At 39.9% G+C, this 23,647-nt stretch overlaps 1 protein-coding gene across 1 annotated transcript; it reads left to right on the top strand.

The window, feature by feature from the left end:
- The first annotated feature begins 2,319 nt into the window (after nt 1-2,319).
- Nucleotides 2,320-23,398, top strand: LOC136848740 (uncharacterized). Its single transcript, XM_067121290.1, has 6 exons — nt 2,320-2,976; nt 15,305-17,438; nt 17,579-17,831; nt 17,993-18,095; nt 18,223-18,322; nt 18,496-23,398. Exons 1-6 carry the CDS (start codon nt 2,974-2,976, stop codon nt 18,606-18,608), a joined length of 2,706 nt encoding a protein of 901 aa, XP_066977391.1. The 5' UTR covers nt 2,320-2,973; the 3' UTR covers nt 18,609-23,398.
- The last annotated feature ends 249 nt before the right edge of the window (nt 23,399-23,647 follow it).

Raw genomic sequence — 23,647 nt, 5'->3', positions numbered from 1 at the left:
TACTACCCGCACCACTAATATAATAATAATGATAATAACTGTAAAAAGAATTTCACTCAAGCTTATGATATTCAGGCATAACAATAAGGAGGTAAATCCTAAATCAAATATCAGATATGATGTCGAATACCAAAGTAATTTTTTTAGTCTATTTCTTTGAACCAGACCGAGCGAAACGTTAGGTTGATGGAAAGACTGACCGCGGAATTTTACGTTTTTTAACATATATTCTGAAAAAAAAAACTTGCGTTTATTCACCAAATAAAAGAAATCTATCTCTTCGAGATTATTTACCATCGATGAAAATTGATCTCTTCGAAGAAAATTGATCAATCCGAATTTATTCACCGTCGAAGGAAATTTTCCTTCGAGTTTATTCGCTATTGAAGAAAATCTGTCTCTTCGTCAACATCATAAATATATAAACATACAACTCTTTTTTTTTCTCTGCTTACCGCCATTTGCTACAGTTAAGCCTTACATGTAGAGCAAAATGTATGCACTTTATGTTGAGGGATGTTGTATACTACGTCAGTGATATTTTTCCTTTTATTTCAAAAGCTGGTCTCCTGCAAAACGTTTTAGTTAATCTTACTGTCCTACTCATTTTTATGGGCCTAAATTGATTTAGTTGCAATTATTTATTTTTAACAAATTATAACTACGTCAATGACTTGTGATGCCACGTTGGCAAATAACCTTAAACCAATCAAACAATATATATTTACTGTTAGTTCTCGTTGGTGTCTCTAAGCAGAGGTCAACGACAGTGAGCGAGAACAGCAAATGGGACAATAAATACGAGGGCAGTGGCCGCCCCGAGGGGTGGTATTTAAGGCATTCCTGACCTTGCTTCGTGGTAGGTCGCCTGATGTCAACGGTCACTGGAGGATTTCGCAATTGGTGGCAAAAGGACACGGGTTGTGTTTAACGGAAGGTCAGTGAAGCAGTAAAGAGAACATCCATGATATAAAAAAGAAACGGCAATTATTCCCCCATTAGTCGTGTACAGAAGCCTATCTGTCTGTCTGCCTGTTTATATAAGATTCTCCAGTCAACGCCTCCCTCCATCTTACCGAGGGATTTGCACATTTAAGTATAATTCGACCAAGATATCCTTTGTCTCATCACTACCGCATAAGCATTGAATATACGTTTTCCAATAAAGAGATTGTTCTGATCGCTGATAGAGGAGACAAACAGAGAGAGAGAGAGAGAGAGAGAGAGAGAGAGAGAGAGAGAGAGAGAGAGAGAGAGAGAGAGAGAGAGGATTACTATTCAGGAGGCAGACAAGTAGACAGCCTGCGGTGGGCATACACACGTACACACTCACATACACACTTCATTCTTGAATTTCCCGAGGCAAGGAGTAAGTTGACCGTCAGGCGAGCCTGCTGCGGTCGGAAAGTTTGGTGAGAAATTGCATTGCAAGTGACTTCTGACAACTATCTCCCACGAACGAGTGACTTGCTTGCTGAGTTTACCATTCTCTCTCTCTCTCTCTCTCTCTCTCTCTCACATTCCACGCGAATGTGTGTGTGTGTGTATATGTATATATATATATATATATATATATATATATATATATATATTAGATAGATAGATAGATAGATAGATGTGTGTGTGTGTGTATTATACAAAATTAAGAATTCAATACATAATCCTCCTTGGCTTTCGTGCACCACTCAGCCGTAGGTTCTTCTATTTAAAACAGCCATCAATCAAAGCCAATAATAAATAATGCGTTGGTCCTAGGGGCTTCCGAAGCACATCAATGGAGTAATAGTTAATTGACATGATGAGTGAGATGGGTAAATGGAAGTGTGTTGAGGAAGCGTGAGCGAGCGCTGCTGCTAACATCTTCCAACCCCCCTTTCCACCCCCATGTCTCTGATTACCCCTCCTCCTCCTTCTACTCCTCCCAAGAGCTGCTCAAAATCCCCCATCGCGGGACTATCACCAGTACATTAACAAAAACAACAACAATGGACGATCATAACATCAGAAATGGATGATTTTGAAGTCATTTTTCCGAATACATAAGCAATGTTATGAACAATTCTAATTGGTTAAATAACTTAGACGTACTTTGACAGAAGCAATAATTTGTTGTGTAAAGTCTCTTTTACTTCACTTTCAGTTTATGAATGGCATTTCAAAGGCCCCAACTCCCAAAACTTGACAGAACAAGAGAAACAAAAGGTAGCGTGACCATTCCTACCATGTTTTGCCTACCATGGTAAGGGAGCCGTGACGTCATGAGAGACTGTCTGGGTAAATTTCTACGGCGGCTGTGCGCATACAAGTCGCGCAGAAGTTGTCATATCTATTGAAGTGAGTCGGACTCACTCACAAACACTTCTCTGCTTCAGAGTTAGTTGGGTCGGAAGAGGCGGAGTGGTGGGACGTGCTGCACGGAAGGCCGTGAGCTGATTACCAAATTTCCTTTTTGGTGTTTGGATAACTCAAAACCGATATCCATACGGATGGTGAAACATTTGATGGATGGAGTGAAAAGGCAATCAAATTTAACATCGTGGTTTAGTTTTAAGAATTAAAACCCAACTAGGAAAGTGAATAGTTCTTACATCGGAAATTTTGTCAAATTAATGGGAATTTATTGGTGTTTTAAGTGTTTTTAAATCGGCTTAAAAATAATTCAGAATTCCATCAGTGAATCAAAACGGGAAGTGACTTGAATATCATTTTACTGGCCTTAGACGTTAAGTAGGCTAAGAAGTTGCCCTGCACTATCTGGAAGACCTCGGGTAAAGGGCAAGAGGGCCAGTGAGAGAGAGAGAGAGAGAAAGAAAGTGTCTTGAGCTTGTTTTGGAAGACGGTGGCCTCCCGTGTTAGGATATCGATGGCTGGATGGTGAATATTTCTGCCTACAGGATACGGTCCTAAAGGCCCCTCGGATATCGGATATTGTTAACCCTTCAGCAGGCCCTGCCAAGGGAAACACTCGCACTCATGGTAAGATATTATATACTAAGTACTTTGTTTTGGTACGTAGTGGAAGTTTACGTTAAGTGTTCTTTCAAAAGTGGGTCAGCTTAGTTATACAAGGAAAACCAAATGTATTGAATTGCAACAGTAGCCTATAGACAGGGAAATATAGAATTCTCAAATGTATAAAAGCTTTTCCACACAATATAGGTTGATCAGAACATTTATCATTTAGTAAATAACTTAGTTTACACCGATTAGAAAAATTAACGTTCTAAGACTGATAGTCCGAAAGCCAGCAGAAACCAATGGCTTACACTGCGTAGGCCAGCTTGACGCTTTGTTTTGGAGACCGCTTAGGTCTTGAGTAGAGTAGTGTGCCCGAGAACCACCTGTTGCTTTACGCTAAATGAGAGACTCCCAAGATTTTATTTGGCAAAATCAGTATTTCTAGGTTTTGTTAAAGCCAAAGCTTTTTATGAAAAAAAACTTGGTTCGCACGATGAATAAATTTACCAGAAGCCAGATTCCCTTGTGATAATTGAATTTTTAAATTAGAATTTAATTTTTATTTCAATAAATTTTAGAAGGAATATCCATCATAAATTTGTGGTAATTGGAATATAATGTATCCTAGTAATGTAGCTCAATATATTGTATGGAGAAGACTACTAATCAAATAAGAAAGAAGTGTGCAATTTACGCACCATAAACTCTACGCGTTCTTTACGCTATATTTAGTTCTAAGAGATTCCATCGCCATCTTGATTTTTGCTTACGCAATTTTTAAAAGTATTTACTTGAATGGTTTGTAAGGACAGCTTGATAATTTATCCATAATCCTTATATGTTATGTAAGGCAATTTTAATATCGGGTCTGGATTCGCATGCTTGCTTGAATTACACCGCCATTTGGCCCCGCATCCCTTCGTAGCTCTTTTGTTTCAGCTCTATCTCGTGCGCAATTTCACCAGACTTCCTTCTGTTGCCAGCTTCCCATTTTGTCTCCCAGAATTTTTTTTCTTATACATTTATACATTGTAGCTTGTGTTTCTGCATTTTCAAGTGTTAATATTGATTAGATATTGCATTATTGTTTAATTTGTGTCATTTTTATTGTTGAATACTGATATTTTATGCTATATCCAAATAAGTATTGTGTTACGCATTTTGTTTTTATCAGATTACGGATTGTCTTTATGCATCTTATTACAGACCCTAGTTTCGTTAAAGCTGTTCTTGTTTACAATGCATTCTCGTAGAGTTTTGTCTTGGATTTCATCCCGTTTTTCGGTGGAAAAGTGTTAACCTACATTACATATATTTTAACGGTATTATTATTTATAAGGCCTAATTATTAGGAACCTTAATTTGTTCACGGGAGTATCCTGGAAATTCTATCTTAACTTTGATTTCGAATGAAGGTCCTCGCACCTAGGGAGTTTTTTTAACGAAAACCTAAAGTTACTGACGTTAAAAATGTAAAGCAGTGGCATGGGAAAAGATATGAAGGTTGGATTACAAATGTACCATAGTCGTCTTGAAACTTTTCCTGGAAGTGGTACGCATTGTTGATGTATAATATTGTGCGAGATTCAAGATATGAATGTTTCGTGTTTTAAAATGAAGATACGATGGTTGACACAAGAACGCCAAATTTGGCAGTTTTGTTTGTATCGTTGATATCTGAAACGTAAATGTTATTGTAAGTGGATGGACTGTATAACCATTTTGTTAGCAGATATTTGTCAGATATCAGTAAAGTTCAATTGCTCAGGAAAACAGTTCGATATAGGTTAAATGTTTTGCAATTTTCGATAATCCCTGATTTGGTTATATAATGCCATAAACGAAACGAATGAGTCACGTCTAAACGCTTGGTTTCTTTCCGTGCTTGTATTATCAGCGGGGAACACTCATACACACCATCTTAATTGTTTGCTCAGACAGGTGTATGGACACCTGCAGACAAACACTTGCACACCCTGTTCTCGGAACATGCGAGGTCGTATTTGTTCTGTCTGCTCGCTAATAATATGTTCGTATTGGTCCCACTCGATGTGCAGTAGCTGCTTATTAGTATCGCAGCAGGTCTGTCAGTAGTCGGTAAATTGAATTGGCTTTTTTAACAACGGCCGCTTTATTGATTACTTTTATCCTGTATTTTTTCAATATTAGACGTAGCTTCTAGTTTTGTATCCTTAAAAACGACATTTGCTGTTCCTTATATCCTAATTCTATTACCGAGTTTCATCTGCATTTTTAATTTACTTTATGTATCACCTTGGCGTTAAAAAACTCACGATTATCAGATTTTCAGGAAGAACGTCTGTATTACCTGAGACCTAATTTATGGATGTTTTATGGAGGCAGTACAGAAAATTAAGGAGAAATTAATGCATATAAAAATCCAATTAAAACCCAAGGCTGTGTGTAACATTAATGTGGTAACAAAGCTCGCGAAATTAGTAACCACCCGCACTTGACAAGGTTCCTTATGATATTTCATTCACCTGATGTATATTTCATATCACCTTATGTATAAGGCTCTTGTGAAAGTATGGGTTTGTACGTAAAGTTTGAGTCGTTTAAGATGGCCATTTGGAAACATGGGAATTGCCCAGCCCCACTGGGTTCTTGGTACACGAGATGATCTCATGAAGAAGGGTGGGTACGCTGGGAACACTTCTTTGTTCCAAAAATCATGGTAAACCCGCCAAGGTTTTGGTCTTCTTTTCTGGTTTTGTCATATCTCAGTCTCAGGAAAACATTTCATGGAAGGTCCCGGGAGAAAGACAAACCACCAACTACTCGTACCCTGATTGATATTTAGAGCTCAGTGTCTGTAAAGGAGAGCTTCAAGGAAGTGGACATGCGTGATCAGTGTTGGGGACGTTGAAAGGGGTAGGGGTAGGGGTATGCGAAGTAGAAGAGGTTGTGGTGCGGGGGTGATATTGCAAGATCTGGGGTTTGTTCGTTGGGCCAAGGAATGGTGACACAAAACCGCTTGCGTATGTTGCTGGAGGTTGGTTTTATGAGGTTATAGTTTCTCTGTTCTTCACGGGAAACGTTGGAGGTTAGCGGTGAGAATCGCTACCAGGCGTGCAGGCGGGTTTTCCCTTTCGCATCTTCCCAAGGCAATGGTAACACAACATGTCTTTGGCTATCCAATGATACAACCTTGATCCAGTTACAACATAAAGCGTACACAGAACATGGTCTGGTCGTGGCTAATCTAACCCGGGCAAACGTTGTGTGATCTCTATTCGTTCTTGGAGCGAGAGACGACGACGGTGATGGTCGCATCCCGTCACATTTTATTCCTTTCCCTCTGTTTTTATCTTTGCGATGGAACTAACCTTTCTTGGAAGATCGCTTTCGAGTATGTTGTCTTGTAAATGTTATGGCCACATTATTAAAATGGCCATAACATTGTAATGTAAAGATGCAAGTAGAATTTCCTCTTATTTTTGTAGCATTGGTAGAGCTGAGATTCCAACAATTAGCGGCCTCGCGGCATTCACTGTCTTACGGGGGTATGACCAGGCCGCCATTATTCATCCTGTTTTTTTTCCCCCAGACGTTTTCGGATAATCGACGAAAACATTTCACTTATTCGAATTCAATCTATATCATTTGGTCATAATGGAGGCCGCTGAAAGGTCGTTATGATTCAGAAATTAAACAAAATGTTAACTCTTTGCACTGTTAGGCCTATCCTGGCACGATGACCAGTTACTTGACAGTCCAGGTAGACCTTCCCCAAGCGGGCGTGACATCGATTCCCTTTAACCATTCGCCATTCTTTATCTTTTATACCTCCAGGTTGATTTTGAAGTAGGGAGGGAGATGAAGTGGTTGGCGTAGTTTTTGCAACTACCGATTATTTAGTTTTACTTGTCTTCATTTCTGCGTAAAACCTGTATAATTATTGATAGTCGATCGACAAAGGTTGCCAAAAGTATCAGCATTAAGACTGAATTTCAGTAAATTTGAATAAGGCGTTTATTTTGAGTGGTAGGATTAGTTCCTTAATTACAACAGTGAAGAATGTCAAATCTATCTTACCGCGTGCTTCGTCGATGCTTTATGCAAACGTACGGTCGGAAGATTCAGTCTCTCAGTCTCTCAGGTCTGGCTGCGATAGAGAAGGCAAACAAATTAACGCTGTACAATAACGTTAGCGCGGGACCACTAACCTCCATTGTTAACTGATGTAGCGCATCGCCAAGGCGGGACGGAAGATGGCGTACCACTTACATATGGAAGCACAGTATCGGTGGACTTGGGGCCGAGCAGCGTCAGTTCTCGTAAGACAAGGTACACATCTTCTGCCAAGATATTTGCATGTTGGCGTCTCCAGTCTCTTATTGATAACAGTTTTTGCTGATTAAGGATCAACGGCTGACGGTCTGATATAGTGGTAATACCCAACACGTGACAGCCATATCTTAACTGGCAGGTGTGCTTGGCTGAGGAAAACGTGTTTTGGGTCTTCCAAATTGATACGCAGTAGTTGAGTAAGGCGACACATGCGGTCGTAAGCCTAATTGTATGGAAGATGTTTTGCAAGATAACTGATCGTCCATCCTGCGCCCTTAACCTCAGGTCTCCTCTGAGTGCCATTTAAACGGAACTGGTGCCAGCGGTCCTTTTACCATTTCCCTTAAAAAGAAATAAACACCTCGTCTGCAAGGGTGCGGACGTACCCGCCTTACCTTGGATACTTCTATTTTTTTCTTTATTCATGGCTTCCGCGCGGACATCAAGGATGTGTGCGTGTGTGTGTGTGTGTGTGAGGCAAGAGGTTCCAAGGTTATAGTTTAACCTTTACTGCCAAAAGTACCTCTTTCTATCTGGAAGAAACAGTATCCTTTGTGAAGCGTTGCGTTTTCGTACCAATTAGCAAAGAGATGCGTGTAGATGATGATCCCTTCAGTAATCAACAGACGTAATCGGATAAAACGATTTGCATACAGTATGGCCCAAATTACTGTTCCGCTGGGAATTTGTGGAACACAAATTTGCAATGAAAACCCAAGAAAAAGGTTTTCATAGGTATTAATTGATTGACCTTTTCTTCAGAGGTGCAACGATCTTTTCTCCAGTTCTTCATACGGTGGTACTATTGTGTTTTGCTCGCCCACCTGTTTACTTTGGTGAGAAGCTCATTTCCTTTTCTCCCGTTGTTTGGTAACAACTTCACATCCCGAAAATCGACTGTATCTTACATCTGTAACCGCCCCCCCCCCCTTCCTCCCCATTGTATATGTACCTTTCCCCTTCCTTTGGAACGAAAATGGTACGGCTTAGGTTTGAAGCTTGTATCTGTGTGTCCTGAGGTTTGACACGAAATACGAGTGATAACCGATAATTGTGTCCGATTAAGTTAATGTATGGGAACACACGGTTGCCACGTGTTAGGTCATCAGGACATTCAACATGCATTTATGAGCGTGTATGTTAATATGAATTTCTAATAAATATAACTAGAACGCAGTATTTAAATTGCGATGATCAGAACCAAGATCCCCAAGCTTCCAATTGTGGGATTCCCTGGTCATTTTTTCCCCTGAAGTTTCTCCCTGAAATTGGGAAAACTTTCCCTGTTGTGGATTTCGACTTTTCTGTGTTGGACAAATCGTCGATCGTGGTTTTCCTGGAATATCCTCTTACCATCGAGCAATGGGTTAGGCAAGCGCTTTGTCCCGCAGTTTGCCGGAATTTCTCTCTCAGCAGCAATACAGTCTTATTTGTATCCATTAGTCTTCAAGAAAAGCTGTGCTTATAGAAACGTATTTATTCTAAGAGCCGTAAAAGAGGCCCACGTAGGGGGCTAGTGCCGTCAGTGCACTGTAGGCATCACTTCAAGTTCTTTGCAGCGTACCTTCGGCCACTAGCTCCAATCCCTTCCGTTCCTTTTACTGTACCTCCTTTCATATTCTCTTTCTTCCATCTTACTTTCCATCCTCTCCCCGACAATTGATCATAGTGCAACTGCGAGGTTTTCCTTCTGTTACACCTTTCAAACCCTTCACTGTGAATTTCCGTTTCAGCGCTGAATGACCCCATAGGTCCCAGTGCTTGGCCTTTGGCCTAAATTTTATATTCAGTTCAGTTCATAGGGGCCAGTTTGCGAGGAAAACATTCGTCTTCGTATTCAAAGGTATTAATTTTAGTGAGCCTGTCGGCGTTGCTTTCATATTTGATTCATAAAACTCGCGTCGTGTATAGCAGCTCGTAATTGGTTGATCTGATCAAAAAGGCTTTGCTCAGTGCTAACAGAAACTGAAAATGGGAAATGAGGAGTTGCTCATAACTCCGTAGTTGTCACAACATGACATATTAGGAGCAGGTTACTCCACCCACTCCGGACAGGATGAGCTCGGCCTTAACCCATGTTCAGTTAATTATGTCAGTGCCTTGTAGTTTTACTCATGTAGGTGGCATTATGCGTCAAGATGTTATATACTGAATGGAAGGTAGAATTTAGGCCGAAGGCCAAGCACTGGGACACCTGAGGTCATTCAGCGCTGAAACGGAAATCCACAGTAAAAAGTTTGAAAGGTGTGACAGGAGGAAAACCTCGCTGTTGCACTATTCATCAATTATTGTTAGGAGAGGTTGGAAAATAAGATGGAAGAAAGACAGTATGAAAGGAGGTACAGTAAAAGGAATGAAAGGGGCTGCAGCTAGGGGCCGAAGGCACGCTTCCAAGAGCCGTAAGTGGTGCCTATAGTGCACCGCATGAGGTGCACTGATGGCACTACCTCCCTACGGGCGCCAAGTCATAAAGAAATGGATCTTACTACTGATGAAACCTTGTTGGACGCTGTCGTGTTTGTCCCGGGAAAAGACGCTCGCTTGTATGAAGAACAGATGAAGAACAGTGGCAATGGGACTGATTAATTCAAGGGCTACAGTCACTCTTCCCGATCGGAGCCACTCATACTTGCCCGTCTCGATTATCAGTCCATTATTCCTTTCTGCCTACTATCCATTGTGTACGTATTATGTTCTGTCCTACCGTCAATGTTTATCCTGGCTTCCATCCCAGGCTATATCTTTATGGTTTTCCTCGGGGTATATTAAGCGCAGATTAAATGGTACGATCTCTATTTCTCTTTCAGATTGTCTTACGCAATGTTCTGTGCCTTTTGGTTCGACTAGAAGTGGCCAGTGCTCCAAATTTGGCAGCGAGATATTTAATATACTGCGTTCAGTTAATTAAATGCTTAGTGTAGAGCAATAATTTATTTTACAATTTTCAGTCAATCGGAGCTTTGTCTCCGCATGTGTTCATGATTTCAAGAATGGCAAGCAATAGTGTAAGCAAAAAAGAAAAGAATAATAGAAATAATTTTACTGATGAGTCAACGACGCTGATGAATGTTCCAAGCTTTTTTGGCATTTTGAGCGGTAGACAGGATCTGCAAGGCTCATTATTAATAATTCATCCTATTTAAGAAAATAAAAAAAAAGATCTCGTCTGCCCCGTATCACTCATGACATCCATCTCAAAAAGAAAGATCATGTCATTATTTCATGCACACGAGAATTCTGTTAGGAGGAGCAAGATGTAATTTTGCGCTGTTAGTAATGAGCAGCATGTTTAATCATCGTATTGAGCAGCAGACGAGGAGAGCCAAATATCAGTTGGATCCTTTTAGGGATCAAATACAAGAGGTTAATGAGTCAGTTTTTGAAAATTCATGGTCGATCCAACGTGTTAACATATGGCTGGTGGAGTGGAAAGTGAAGGCGTTGCGCCTGCGCACGTCATACCTTCCAAGGCCTTGAGTGAGCTCTTCCTTGGTCTCCCCGTGTGCTATGGAAGGCGGATTCCATCAGACTTCCAGTTTAGAGAGAGAGAGAGAGAGAGAAAGAGAGAGAGAGATGTCATCAGTGCTGAAGCGCGTGGGGAGGAGTTATCTGTTTTGTAGATTCATTTGATATACCGGTTGAGCGTTAAGAGAATCTAGCCGAAATAGGTTGGGTTTTATGGAAAGGGGAATCTGTTCAATCCTAAACAAAGTTTGTAGGTTTGTGAGGTGAATCTTGAATATCAATGACGGCTTTTTTTTTTTTTTGACCCCCATCTGACGCCGATACCCATTTATTGGGGGTCGACTGGTGGGCAGCAGACTAGAACCAAACACCTCACCCCCCCCTCACCACCCAAACACACACACACACACACACACACACACACATATATATATATATATATATATATATATATATATATATATATATATATATAAATTATTATATTACAGACCCCAGTGGTACAGCTATCACATCCGTTATGTTCGTAGTTCGCTCCAGGCTTCCCTCCCACCAGTTCACCCAGTATCTGCAAGGATCGAGAGAGGAGAGCGGGCTGGCAACCTTATCCATAAAGTCTTAAAAAACTGGAAAGCTGAACACCCCCCACCTTCCCCCACGAGCAAAACATGCATATGAATATGACTTCCTTCACTCTAAAATTGACGATGTATTGTAAGTTACTATTTTGCTGAACACAGTTCTGCTCTATCAGCAGACTTGCTTCTCATATGCAAGTTATGCTGTTGATGCTATAGTGCGGAAACGGGAGACAGAGCATGGCACTGGCGCTCGCAAACGTTCATGTGCTTTTGTCACTACGATCTTGCTCAGTTTCGTGGTTCCAAATTTCTCATGTATCATGAAAAAAGTCAGTGTTATATTACATCTGCTAAATAAACGCTGAACTTTTAACGCTAGCTTATTTCGGTTGGCGTCTTTTGACTACGGGTGCTGGTCGATTCATCAAGTTCTGCAGTTGCGTGGGGGAAGTAATTTAACTTCACTTTTCTTGACTAGCATAAGGCACCAATAGCATTCGTTTGAGAAAACTTGTAATCTTTATGGTCAAGTGATTATATTCAATGTAAGAGTGGAAACTTCTGTCTTATAAACGCGTACCATAACATAGTGTAAGTACAGTAATGAAAATGAAGTTGCTGAATATAATCGAAACCGTCTGTTGCTAATAGGATCGCTCTGTGAGGATGTGCTATAGAGCTATTCTGTGAAGCTCACCCCGGGTTTTCACTTTTAGGGGCTGGTGTTAGCACCGGATGCGATAGCAACCCGCAAATGGTAGAGCTAGCAGCGTCCCCGGTCGCCCACATATTGTTCAGCCAGTTTTACGATACATGATTAAATTAATTTGAGTGATCTCAATGTACTTATCTGTAGTCAAGTAGCGATCTTCTGGCGATGCGCGGACAATGTTTCCAATAGTTCGTTGCCATACGAACTAATTGAAAAGTTTTTTTTTACGATTTTAATAACGTATTCTAGATCCAAATGTTAAGGAGAGCAGATAAATGAAGTAGGTACATAGTTGGTCGAGATGAAAATGTTGTAGCACAAAGAGGCGAACGGCAAGGTGTATGTATGTACGTGTGAGGGTGGAGAGTCGGATAGAAATATCCCTACGGGCTGGTCAGGTACCACTAAATGCCAATGCTTAATTATGTGTATCCTTTGTCATCATCAAAGTGGTTTCCCTTAAGCGGAGAAAAAACATTTTGGGAAGTCGAAAATATCCATGTACGTACGTAGGAGTAAGGATACTGTTGTAGAGAAAGATAACGTTTCGTGCGTAGATTGTAATAACTGGCATACTGATGGAACTGTGACTCGTCGGGGTGGAAGCGGCGTACCTGTTTACTGCGGTGACTAACTGATGTATTCTAATGTTATAACATCTCCGTTTCGCTCTTTGTTTGGCTCTCGTTAGTGTTAGATGTATGCGTTAACGATAAATGTGATCACATCTTTCCGTCCGTTTGGCCGATAATTCATCATTTATACGAAGGAATTGTTTAAATGGTTATATCTGATATCTGTCGAGAATGAGGCGAGGTTGTGGGTGGCCTTACCGACCCTTTACTACCTCCTACCCCCACTTTATCCCCCCATCCGCACTCCCACATCCTACATTCTCCCGCACCCCCTTTAAGGGAGCACGGGCTCATGTCTTTTTTTTTATTCTTATGGAAATGTTTTGTTGCAGACAACTTGAAGAAACTGAATTTATCGTAAAGCCGACAGCGACTAGAGTAAAAGTACTTTGGAAAGAGATAGAGAGAGAAAAAGAGAGAAAGAGAGAGCGCTGGGAGTGCAATCAGGTGGAATGCAAGGTGGATCCACCCTCCCTCCGTTCTCACTCATCCCCCCACAGACTTGCCTGCAGGGGAGAGTAGTGTACTAGACATCTCTTGTAGCTAAACCATAATTTCTTTAACAAAGAATCCGAAATGAACAAACTTCGTTAAATGCCCACTTAGTTGCATAGACGATTGAACAAAGTTTGTACATACCCCATAGCGAAGAAGTCACCCGATTTATATTTTTCACCAAACCTTTGAGCTTGCAGATGTTATGAGAGTGGCTGGGTATTTTTGCTTCTCATTACACGGGCTGGACTGAGAAACGTTTGCGACCCACTGAAATTGCATGAATTATTCAGTCTATCTATCAAAATCTCTCAGCTCAATTGATGAGAGAGATATTCCCTTGTGAAAAGTTGCCGATAAGTGATATGTTGATAGCGTGTAAACTAATGCTGAAGAAATGAGATTTTCGAGCTTAAAGTTGCAAAGTTGCGAATGTTGTGAAATTATTGTAACTTGATCGTTACCTAGTGGTCCACTGGCCTTTCAAACAACTTTAATTGGGATAAATTAATGTTTTCAGTGATAGGAACTGCAAGATTTGCGATATGGTGGTAACCGTGATGTTCCTTAAACCAGATATACTGTTCCTAACAAGTATTATTTCTGCGTTCTATCTTGAATAACGAACGGGTCACCAGCACTGAAAACAGACCTTTGGTGTTGATAAATAAGAAAAAAGTAATTTTTGGCAACTTACTATCACCATTAGTTCGCCAACCCACCCTTAACCCCCAACCCCCTCTCGCTCACTTCTCGATGTCAGAATGGATGGTTTACTTCCCATTTTGTTTCAGCAGCTGCGCCATCACTCGGCCAATTATGCTGGTGAGCAGTATCCGAATAATCAACGAAAACGCATGGAACTCTGAGCTGTTAAATGAGACCAGTCCTCCGACGAGTTTACGTCTTAAGAAAAAGGTTGGCTCTTCTTAAACTCGCAGTGAACATAACATTTGTCTTCGTTTTAAGAGTTAGAACCATGAGCATCGTCGGACAAACGTATTACATCGTATCGTTTTAGTACTGACGCTGCCCACGGACTTCGGTACGCTCTCAACAAACACCTAGAGCCTCAGCATCTGATACTTGGGGTCATTGAACATGAGATTATTTTTTTTCATCTCGTGGATTATGAGATATGAACTAGCTGATGCTCTTGTGAAGTCAAGTTAAATTGACATCTTGCAGATTATTTAGCTTGATGTCTTGATTTTATGCAGATTCTGTATCCTCAAACTCTACATCAATTCTAGAGCTAAAGGGTTGTGCGCCGTTCAGGTTGGTGACAAATAAGAAAGGCCGAAAGTTCTGTGCACTTCGTCAAAGTGCCTAGTCTCCCAGCACACTTTTTTTCTTTTTACTTTCGTCCCTCTGCATTAGCGACTGCTTTCTTTCTTTCTTGTGTCTATTTGCAGTGCCATAACTTCATTACAGGTACATTTGGGCCATATTACGTAGGAGTCACTTGAGGTTTAACCGTTTTTTTTTTTTTTTGCTGCATGCATATTCATACCCAAGAAACATGTATGTGGTAATAAAACCCGTAGCTATATTGGAGTCACAGACCAACCTTTGTTGTGACGTTCATATTGACGGACAAATGGGCAGGATGTGTATTGATTTTGTGGGCAGAATTAAAGGTCACTGGCTGTGAAGGAAGGATATCCTCTCCCCCCCTCCCCACACTCAACCCTTCCAAAACACTAAATAACCTTTTGTCATTAACGTTTTTAAATAATTTATTCAGTTTATCGTTTTGCGATAAATACAGTAGTCGTGTTTTTTATTATAAAATTTACGAGTGTTCATTATAAAGGATAGTTTGTGCTTTATTCAGATGTGATGATGTATATACAAAATCGTTGTTTTATATAGTATTGGTTTTTATATTTGAAAACATAAATAATTATATTTTAGAAATCTGTCTATGGAGAAAATTAGACGCGTGCAATTAGTTCAGAAATGATATCTGCATATCTGGAGATAATTAGACATCTGGAATTTGTCTTCAGATACGAGATTTGGTTGTACAGTAATACCAACTTTACTCGTATAAGCACGAAATTATACATAGGCTACTGCATTTGTTTTCTGTTGTTTGGGGTAGAGAGCACGGATTAATGTGGTGATCTCTCTCTTTGCAGGATGCACCGAACATGGACATGGAACTCTTCGAGGCTTTGCTGGCCAACATGCAGCAAAACCTTCCGCAAGGCGCTTATGATGACCTAGATGACGACGACGACGACGATGATTACGATGAAGATGACGATGATGAAGACGATGATTATGATTATGCTGGCAATGAGCACAGCATTCATACCATGGCTAATCCTTATGGAGCTGGTGATGGTGGTGTTGGTGGGGGCGAGCTTGGTGGAGGTGACTTAGGCGGTGTGTCCTTGCCTACTATGCAGACTATGAGCATGAGTATTTTGCAAGGACTTCTCAACATGAACCCTGGTGCTGTGCCTGATATGGGAGGGGGTATGGGTGGTGCAGTTAGTCCTGGCATGCCTGGCATGGGGAGCTCAGTGGAAGGTGGAGCAGGCAATTTTTTATCAAATATGCCATCGTTCCTGCCTTCGATGAATTCCGACATGGCAGGTGCCCTCGCAGGGGCATTTGCTGGTGGCATGAACGCTCTGATGGAAGGGTATGGAGGTGCTGGAAACGGAGCATCCCTTCACGACTATGACGACGACGACGACGATGAAGTTTTATCTGATGAAGAGGAGGAAGACGATGAGGAGGATGATTTAGATGACAGGCAGGGTATCAGTCCCGTAGCAGCAGCTGCAGGTGGTATTGCTTTGGGCGCGGTTGGTGGAATGGTCGCATCAGGGCTTCTGTCTTCGGGCCATCCTTCAGCTTCACACCTAGTTCCAGGATCGCATCCTGGTCATCCGGCATTGACAGGACATGGCCAGCAACCTCCTTCACATGGCCCCATCACAGGTCATGGACCACCTGTTGGGTTCGTATGTCCATATCCATCTGATGTGATGGGACCATCTTCCTCGCATGGGCCAAGACCTCATGTTTTAGCTCCATCCTCGTCTTCTATACACCACACAAGCATGGCACCTAGTATGAGTGGTGGTTCTGTGCAAAGTGTTGATCCTCTTGCAGGTGTGACTATGGCTGCTGCAGGTGTAGTAGCGGGTGCTAGTATTTTGGCACCTGTTGTTGGTAATCTTTTATCTTCCAGTGACAGCAAGCCTTTACCCAAATTAGACACATCTGATGCCTCAAGTGTAACACTTGTTGATGAGGACTCCACAAACTCCCCAGCAAAATCTTTACCTAATCAGGATCATCCTGCTGAATCAGCTGTTACTGCAGCTGCAGTAGCCCTGGAAAAGACTCATATCACCCAGCCAGAAAAAGACTCCAGCAAAACAGATACGCCAAAAGCAAGCAATAGTCCTACAGAGAATAAAAAATCGAGTGAAGAAGAGGGCAAGGATAAAAATATTGAAGTTACTCCACAATGCAGAGTAACACCTTCAGATGAACTTGAGGATGACAAGTCCAGTGTAGGGTCTGAATCCGTACCAAGTTCAGAAGCTGGAGATGGGAAGTCAGATACTGAAAGTGTTCGAAAGAAAACTCCATCCCCTGTTCCCGAGGGAAAGCTAGGTCGATTAAGTCCCACCGGCAGTGATTCTGCACCTGTGTTAGAATCAGCAAGTTGTGCTTCTATCACCGACCTAGCGAGTGCCACTGAGTCAATGCGTGATTCAGACACAGATAATCACTCTGATGCTCATAATGTAACTGCTAATCTATCGGATCTAGACAATGATATTCACGAAAACCAACCCAAAGTAGCACTCCAAACTCAGTATGCTGTTGGTGCTCTCCCAATTGTCATTGAGAAACCTACTTTTGGATGGCAGTCAATGGTTGGCTTAGACACTGCAAAAGATGCCTTGAAAGATTTATTCATGGGTGATGCTTTTCCAGAAGTTTTTGAAGGCACACAAGGTATATGCAAAGGTGTTCTTCTTTTTGGTCCATCAGGTTCTGGGAAGACCTGCCTTGCAAGAGCATTGGCCAAGGAGTCAAGTGATGCTATTTTGATAGGAATATCCACTGCATATTTAGCATCACAAGTGCCTCTAGAAGCCCCAAAGATAGTTCGATATCTGTTTGATCATGCAAGAATGCATAGTCCAGCTGTAATTCTATTTGATGAAATAGATGCATTGTGCTACGACAGATCTAGTGAGACTGTGTTGAGGGCGAAAGCAGAACTGCTGGCTCAAATTAGAGGTAAGATATTACATCTCGGTTTTAATCTTTTTTTTTATGATAAAGTTTTTGTTCAATGCTGACAGTTTCAAAAGTATCTAGCCTTATACAGTTCATTAATTTGTACGTTTCATTTATTTACCAATTTACTTTTCCCATAGGCCTGACGACACTCAACCCTCCATATCCACCACGTATTGATCCAGTGGCTTTTAATGATGGTCTTATGGTATTGGGTACAACAAATCAGCCATGGCTCCTTGAGGAAGATCTCAGGCGAATCTTCACTTACAACATTCACGTAAAACTCCCAGGAGAAAAAGCTCGAGAGGAACTACTGAGGATGTTCCTGCAAAACTTGACGCACAATATTAATGATGATCAATTCAAGTGCCTTGTTGCAAAGAGCGAGGGGTAAGTTACAGAGAGTTTTAAGGGCAAACCATTTTTGAACCATTATTCTAGCATGTTGTATACTTCACCTAAAATTAGTAACGTATTTTTGATACTTGCCCAAGATGGGTCAAAATATTCTTTTAAATTGTTACTATGATAATGATTCCATTTATTTACAGGTATTCTGCGGCTGACATCAACACTGTGATCAGACAGGTGGCACATATGCCATCAGTTGACCCGAGCAAGTTCATCGGAAACATGGCTAGAGTTATTACCTATGTGAGTTATTATGAATACACAGTCATTGCCTTGATACTATGATACATCAAAATCTGAGGGAACTTTTACTTATCTGTAAATTATGAATTGATGATGGAACTAAAAACCCTTTTTATTTGATTTACAGGATGATCTTGCCACTGTGATGACAGACTATAGGTGCAGGTTCACCTCTGAAGTTTCTATGAAATATCAGGGTTACATCAAAGCTGCCACTCATAGATCAGGTAAGAACTGCCTCACTAGTTATACATTTCTTGTTATAGTCCAGAAATATCAACTGTGTGTTAATAACTGTCGCTAATAAATATGTGCATGATTATCATTCATTACTACATTTGCTTGAGGGTCACTAATATGTTCATGCTGATTAATTTGTATTAAATTTTTTCTGTTGCAGAGGATCGGCAAGAAGAAAGTAAAAAGGAAAAAGAAAGACCTAAGGGTGTTAAAAGATTTGGCCAAAGGATTGCGAAGTCCATTGCGGCCGCACTTGTTGCTGTGATAGATTAAACTGTGTGTAGCTTATAGTGAAAAGACAGATCCTGGTGTGGTTCACAATTAATGGTTGCACGTGAGAATTGCCAGACTGAGTAACGGTCACAGTTGGTCAAAGAAACTCATGTAATTAGATGTGTACAGTCAGACTGTGATGAATCCCCCCCTTTTCCATTACTAGACCTCCACTGACCATGTCTCTGCCTGATATTTGGTTATGAGATTGAAGCTGCCCTGAGAATTTAGGCAACAGCTTCACATGGTATTGCCTTCCATCGGGAGAGTAATTGCAGCTGTGCACCAACCAGGGTCAGAAGAATTTAGTCACTCATTTTATTTTCATTTTTTTTTCTTTTTATGATCCCCACTATCTACAAGTAAAACCCGACCTGCACGCCCAGTCCCGCCTTGTCATTGAACCCTCCGTTAGTCCCATTGCTCCTTTGGGCCGCAGCCTACAGTGAAGTCCATTCCTACCACCATCAACAAGTCCCAAACTCCTAGCAGCCTTTCGAGTGTCAGTGAGATGTGAGTGTACATACATCAAGATTCCAAAAGTAAACTGTTGTGTGACAGCCATGTCTGTTGTCAAGTGAGGAAAGTGATGTACTGTATGATCTAAAGTGCCACATATTGGTAACTGAAGTGCCTTAGAACTCTGAACTTGAGTGCATAGTTGCCTGAATTTTTTTTTCTGATGTGGATATATTGCAGCTGCTTGATTTTTGAGTGTGTCAAAGGCTGCCAGGTGGAGTGATTGTTATATCATTTGGGATGTGTATACAGTAAATATAAATGTACATGTTTTTCAATATGTAATACACAGCATCATTAGGTGTGGGGAGATTAAGATGCCTGGTCTATGTTGTACAAATCTTTTTAATTCATTTCGCCTAAGTCACGTGATCTCAAAAGTACGAATGCGATAACTTCCCCATTTTATTATGTAGTTAAAGTGTGTGTTTTCTTTAGTTGATTGAAAGTGATAACATACATACATTAAATGTCATATTATTTTATTATTGCTATTATTAATGTTATTGTTGTTGCAGTTGGATACAAAAAAGACAAAATTTAGAACTAAAGTCAGAATCGCAGATGGAGTGACTTCAAGGTGACACCGAAAAAGACTAAAAGCTGTTCTGACAAAATCTCAATCAATTGATGGGCATGCTCATGGTCATTATTAATACTTTAATGTTTGAGTACTGTAGTTTATTTTGACAAGCAATCCATGGGTAACAAGGTACGTCTCTGGGGCATTGTTTAATTTCTTATTTTTTCTTTTTGCTTGAGAAAAATTATACCTGTTTGATTCGACATCTCAAATTCCTTATTAGATGACTATTGTCACTGTTTCTTTCATTCAAAACATTAGATTGCTGCTAGATGATTGGCATTGGGTTTTTATTGTGATAAAAAACCTGGAAGCTAAATTCTGAGACAGTTGATGAGCTATGTCCAATGAAAGACAAACCTTTTAAGTCTTAGTGCTGCCTTGTCAGTGCTGCTATTTTCAATTGTCACTAAAACTCTGCCTGCATGTAGTCAAGTTTTTCACTCATAACTTGAAAATACAGTTTTGTTAATGACTACAAACAAATATTTGGCAGAGCACTGTGGTTCCCTTAGGTTTAAAAGAAAAACAACTGAATGTTTTAGGTCTTGCTACAGTGATGTTTGTGGGTCAGGGTCGGTGCTTATCCTCAGCTGAGGTGGTGGAATTCAGCTTCTGCTTTAATTTTTTTTTATTTAATTTTTTGGTTATGGTACATGTATTTGATCCTATTTGGTTCTTGCTGTTTAGCTTGTTATTAAGGGTTCCTTTGGACTTTTAGAAGATGAAAAGTCCCTGTGGAGTTCCTTCACTTTTGGCTGTAGGTTGAGCACCTAACCTGTTTTAGAGCTAAATTCAGCTGCCCAGTTTCATTTTGAAATATGGATGGCGAGAATCCCCTTTCTTAATTTAAGGGCAAACGTAAGGGGTCAACACTGGCTACTCTCTTGAAGCATTACATAGTACATGATTTTGATATATTTTATGTATATTTTTTTTTATATGCATTTCCTGCATCAGCATCCATTTAAAAATCAGAAAAGAAAAAAAAAGAAGTCTGACTCCATATGAGTGTGGTGGCTGTGGAGGATGTGGCCAGGAAACCCTAGTCCAAAGTCATTTATTGTCTTTCCTTAGGGCACTGAAGGTGTATTCAGTGTTATGCTATAGCCTACACAGTATCTGCACCTTGTATTTTCCAGTGCACTTTTTTTCTGTGCAAGATGTTAACCCATTTAAAGTATGCAGTTATGCAACCCTTTTATTAGCCTTAGCATTATTCATGCTTAGCTAGTAAGGATGTGACTGTAAAACAGTCGTATTATGAATTAAACTATGGTATTGCCACAGATCTTTCTGGGCCGTTTGGGTTGTGCCACATGTGAATATATTCACCAAGGTACGACTCTAACGATCCTTTTTGTAGTTTTTAAAATGAGTACCCTCTGCCCAGACAATCCAGATTTTCTCCCTTCTCATAGAGTGTATGAGAAATTTCCCCTTATGTCTATTTAGCTATCCGTGGGCTTGTCTCTAGTGCAAATGCTTGTCCATATATATTTTTTACGCTGGTTACTGCATCTTGGTGAGCATGGTCTTCCATACAAGGGGAAGAAATAACTTAGTTGGTAATAAGTTTCAAATGACTGAAAATGGATGTACGATCAAATAATTATTCTCTTGTGCAATATGACGATTTTGTAAGGTCGGACTTTAGTCTAAGTGCTTTTGAAATGACATCAAAATATATCTAGGAGGTAACTTAGCTATACTGCAGTACTTCAGTGGAGCTGAAAGTTCACAGAATGCTATAACTAACCAACTGTTGGATTCAGGGTTTTTAGCAGGAATTTGTATGCTACATTAAAGCTGTAGACCTTGCCCCAAATTTTTCTGTGTACACGAAATGGTAATTTAGCCCAGTTGATGGTGTCGAGCTTATGCAACTGATATTGTAGCCCAGCTGATGGTGTTGAAGCCAAGTTAATTGATATGTGATTATTGATAACTGAAGTTGTGACTAAGCACTGCATTTAAATTGTGGACTTTACAAGTACTGTATTTGTGAATTTTATAGTTTTAAAAATGTTCAGCTGATGTATGCAAGTAACAAGGTTCCATAAATTGTTATTTACGGCCTAGAGTCAAGCCACAGCTCTACTTAATTATTTATCTCCTGTGCTATGCAGCGAGTAAACAAGGATTTAATTTTTAACAGAATAATCTGAGGTGGGACAAATGTTGCAATATGTACATGCCTCTACTTTAAGCTCATTATTTGTTCACAATTTTGTTTTTCTGTTTTCTTTTTAAAATGCTTTTCTTGTCTGTGTCTTAATACTTTGCTGTAGTGTTTCTCACAAGATCCCAATTATTTGATTGATGTGTAAATATTTGCTTTGTTAGCATTGTTAATTTCTTTTATGATAAATTTTTACTGGCTTATTATAAGATGAGGTGTTTGAACAAACAACTGCACATTTTAGGCAAGACCTCCAGAGGATAGTGTTAGGTATTAGTTTTAAAGTTGTCATGGTCATCTGATTATTGTATATAAAGAGTGAATCTTGTGTGTAAGTTCAATTCAAGCAGGTTTGGATTTATCTGATATATATAAACTAGGTGGACACACTGTTTTGTACTGCACTGCTAAATGTGAATACAGTATTTTGTTTATTAATCATTCATTGGTTGTCAGTGTTTTAGACATTTCAATATGAGTATTGTATTGTGACTTTGCATTCTAAAGTCTTTGTGAATCAATACGATCTCTGTATAATCCCAAGTGTAAATTTCAGTTTGAAAGTACAGTAATCACAATATCAAAGGTGGATTACTGTGAATTACTAATTAGTGGGGTTCTTATAAATTGGTGTCTTACCAGTTATGTTTTGCTTGAATTGGCTTTTGAAATGGTAGCTAAAAGCTAAGGAAACTTCATGAAAGTACTTGGTTATTTTTTTAGAATGTCTTTGGTGTGAGAGAAGTGTCAATGCCAGACAGCTGTGAACTGGTACCTATTAATTATTCGGTAATCTTGTCACCCAATGCTTCCCTTAATCAGTCCCCTTTATATACTTTTTTTATGCTCACTTTACCATATCAGTTTTATCCTTTTGTGATTTCATGTCTTATGTATAATGTCAGTGTCTCGGTGCTTTATTGTATTATGCAGGCAAATTTTCCCCTTAATATTTCCATATTGTGATCAGATGGGCTATCTATAATGTTGAATCTGGGAGATGTGAATGCTTTTAATGATGCCTTTTTTATTATATATATTTTGTTGTTGCTTGGAGCCATGGATGTGTAATTTGAACAAATTTACTGGAATCCAAAAAGAGGAATGGCAAGCAAGGGTGTTAAAAAGGTTCAATTTGCTCTGCCTTGAATGTGATAATTCAGATTTAATTGTGTAACCAGAAAACACAACTGACTTTTAACAGCCCTTTTCAGTTTTCATGCATGTCAAGTGCTGTGATTGGCATTAATTTTGTTGTAAAGTTAGATGTAGTACTTCTATTTAACAGGGTAACTCTGAACAGTTATTGTTTCAAATTTTCTTCATTGCTATTTCTTATTTATTTGGGGGGTTAATCAACTTCATGCCAAATGATGCTCAAATCCCTCCTTGTTTAAAGTTAGTTGTGTTTCTTCGGTTTCCAAAATATGCCTTTACTGTATCAGAAAATATATGCAAAGCAATTGTAGGATCAGTTGGTCTAATAAATGTTATTTTATTGCCAAATGGCTTCTTTTTAATCACCTTGTTGATACAACCTAAAACCTAATTCGCATTTCATCGAGGGCCTCTCAGCAGTCAACTTGTTGCTTTTTTATGATCTGCTTGTATTGGCAAAGAAAAAACTCCTGAAATATGACTTTGCAAATGATAATCGCTATTGACTTTGACAAAATAAAAGGCCTAATGAATATTGCTGAACGAGTGAAAAACTTACAATTGGTACTGTAAAGTATGAAACATTGTGATATTCAT

This window comes from Macrobrachium rosenbergii, chromosome 19 (assembly GCF_040412425.1).
Source record: "Macrobrachium rosenbergii isolate ZJJX-2024 chromosome 19, ASM4041242v1, whole genome shotgun sequence".
Classification (NCBI taxonomy): domain Eukaryota; kingdom Metazoa; phylum Arthropoda; class Malacostraca; order Decapoda; family Palaemonidae; genus Macrobrachium; species Macrobrachium rosenbergii.
Note: the sequence above shows the minus strand (reverse complement) of the source record. Positions and strands in the feature narration are given on the sequence as shown.

What these genes read in the sequence shown, in the direction of transcription:
- LOC136848740 (XM_067121290.1), top strand. An exon ending in TGGCTAGAGTTATTACCTAT is followed by an intron (nt 18,096 to 18,222) that starts GTGAGTTATTAT and finishes TTTGATTTACAG; the next exon opens with GATGATCTTGCCACTGTGAT. An exon ending in AGCTGCCACTCATAGATCAG is followed by an intron (nt 18,323 to 18,495) that starts GTAAGAACTGCC and finishes TTTCTGTTGCAG; the next exon opens with AGGATCGGCAAGAAGAAAGT.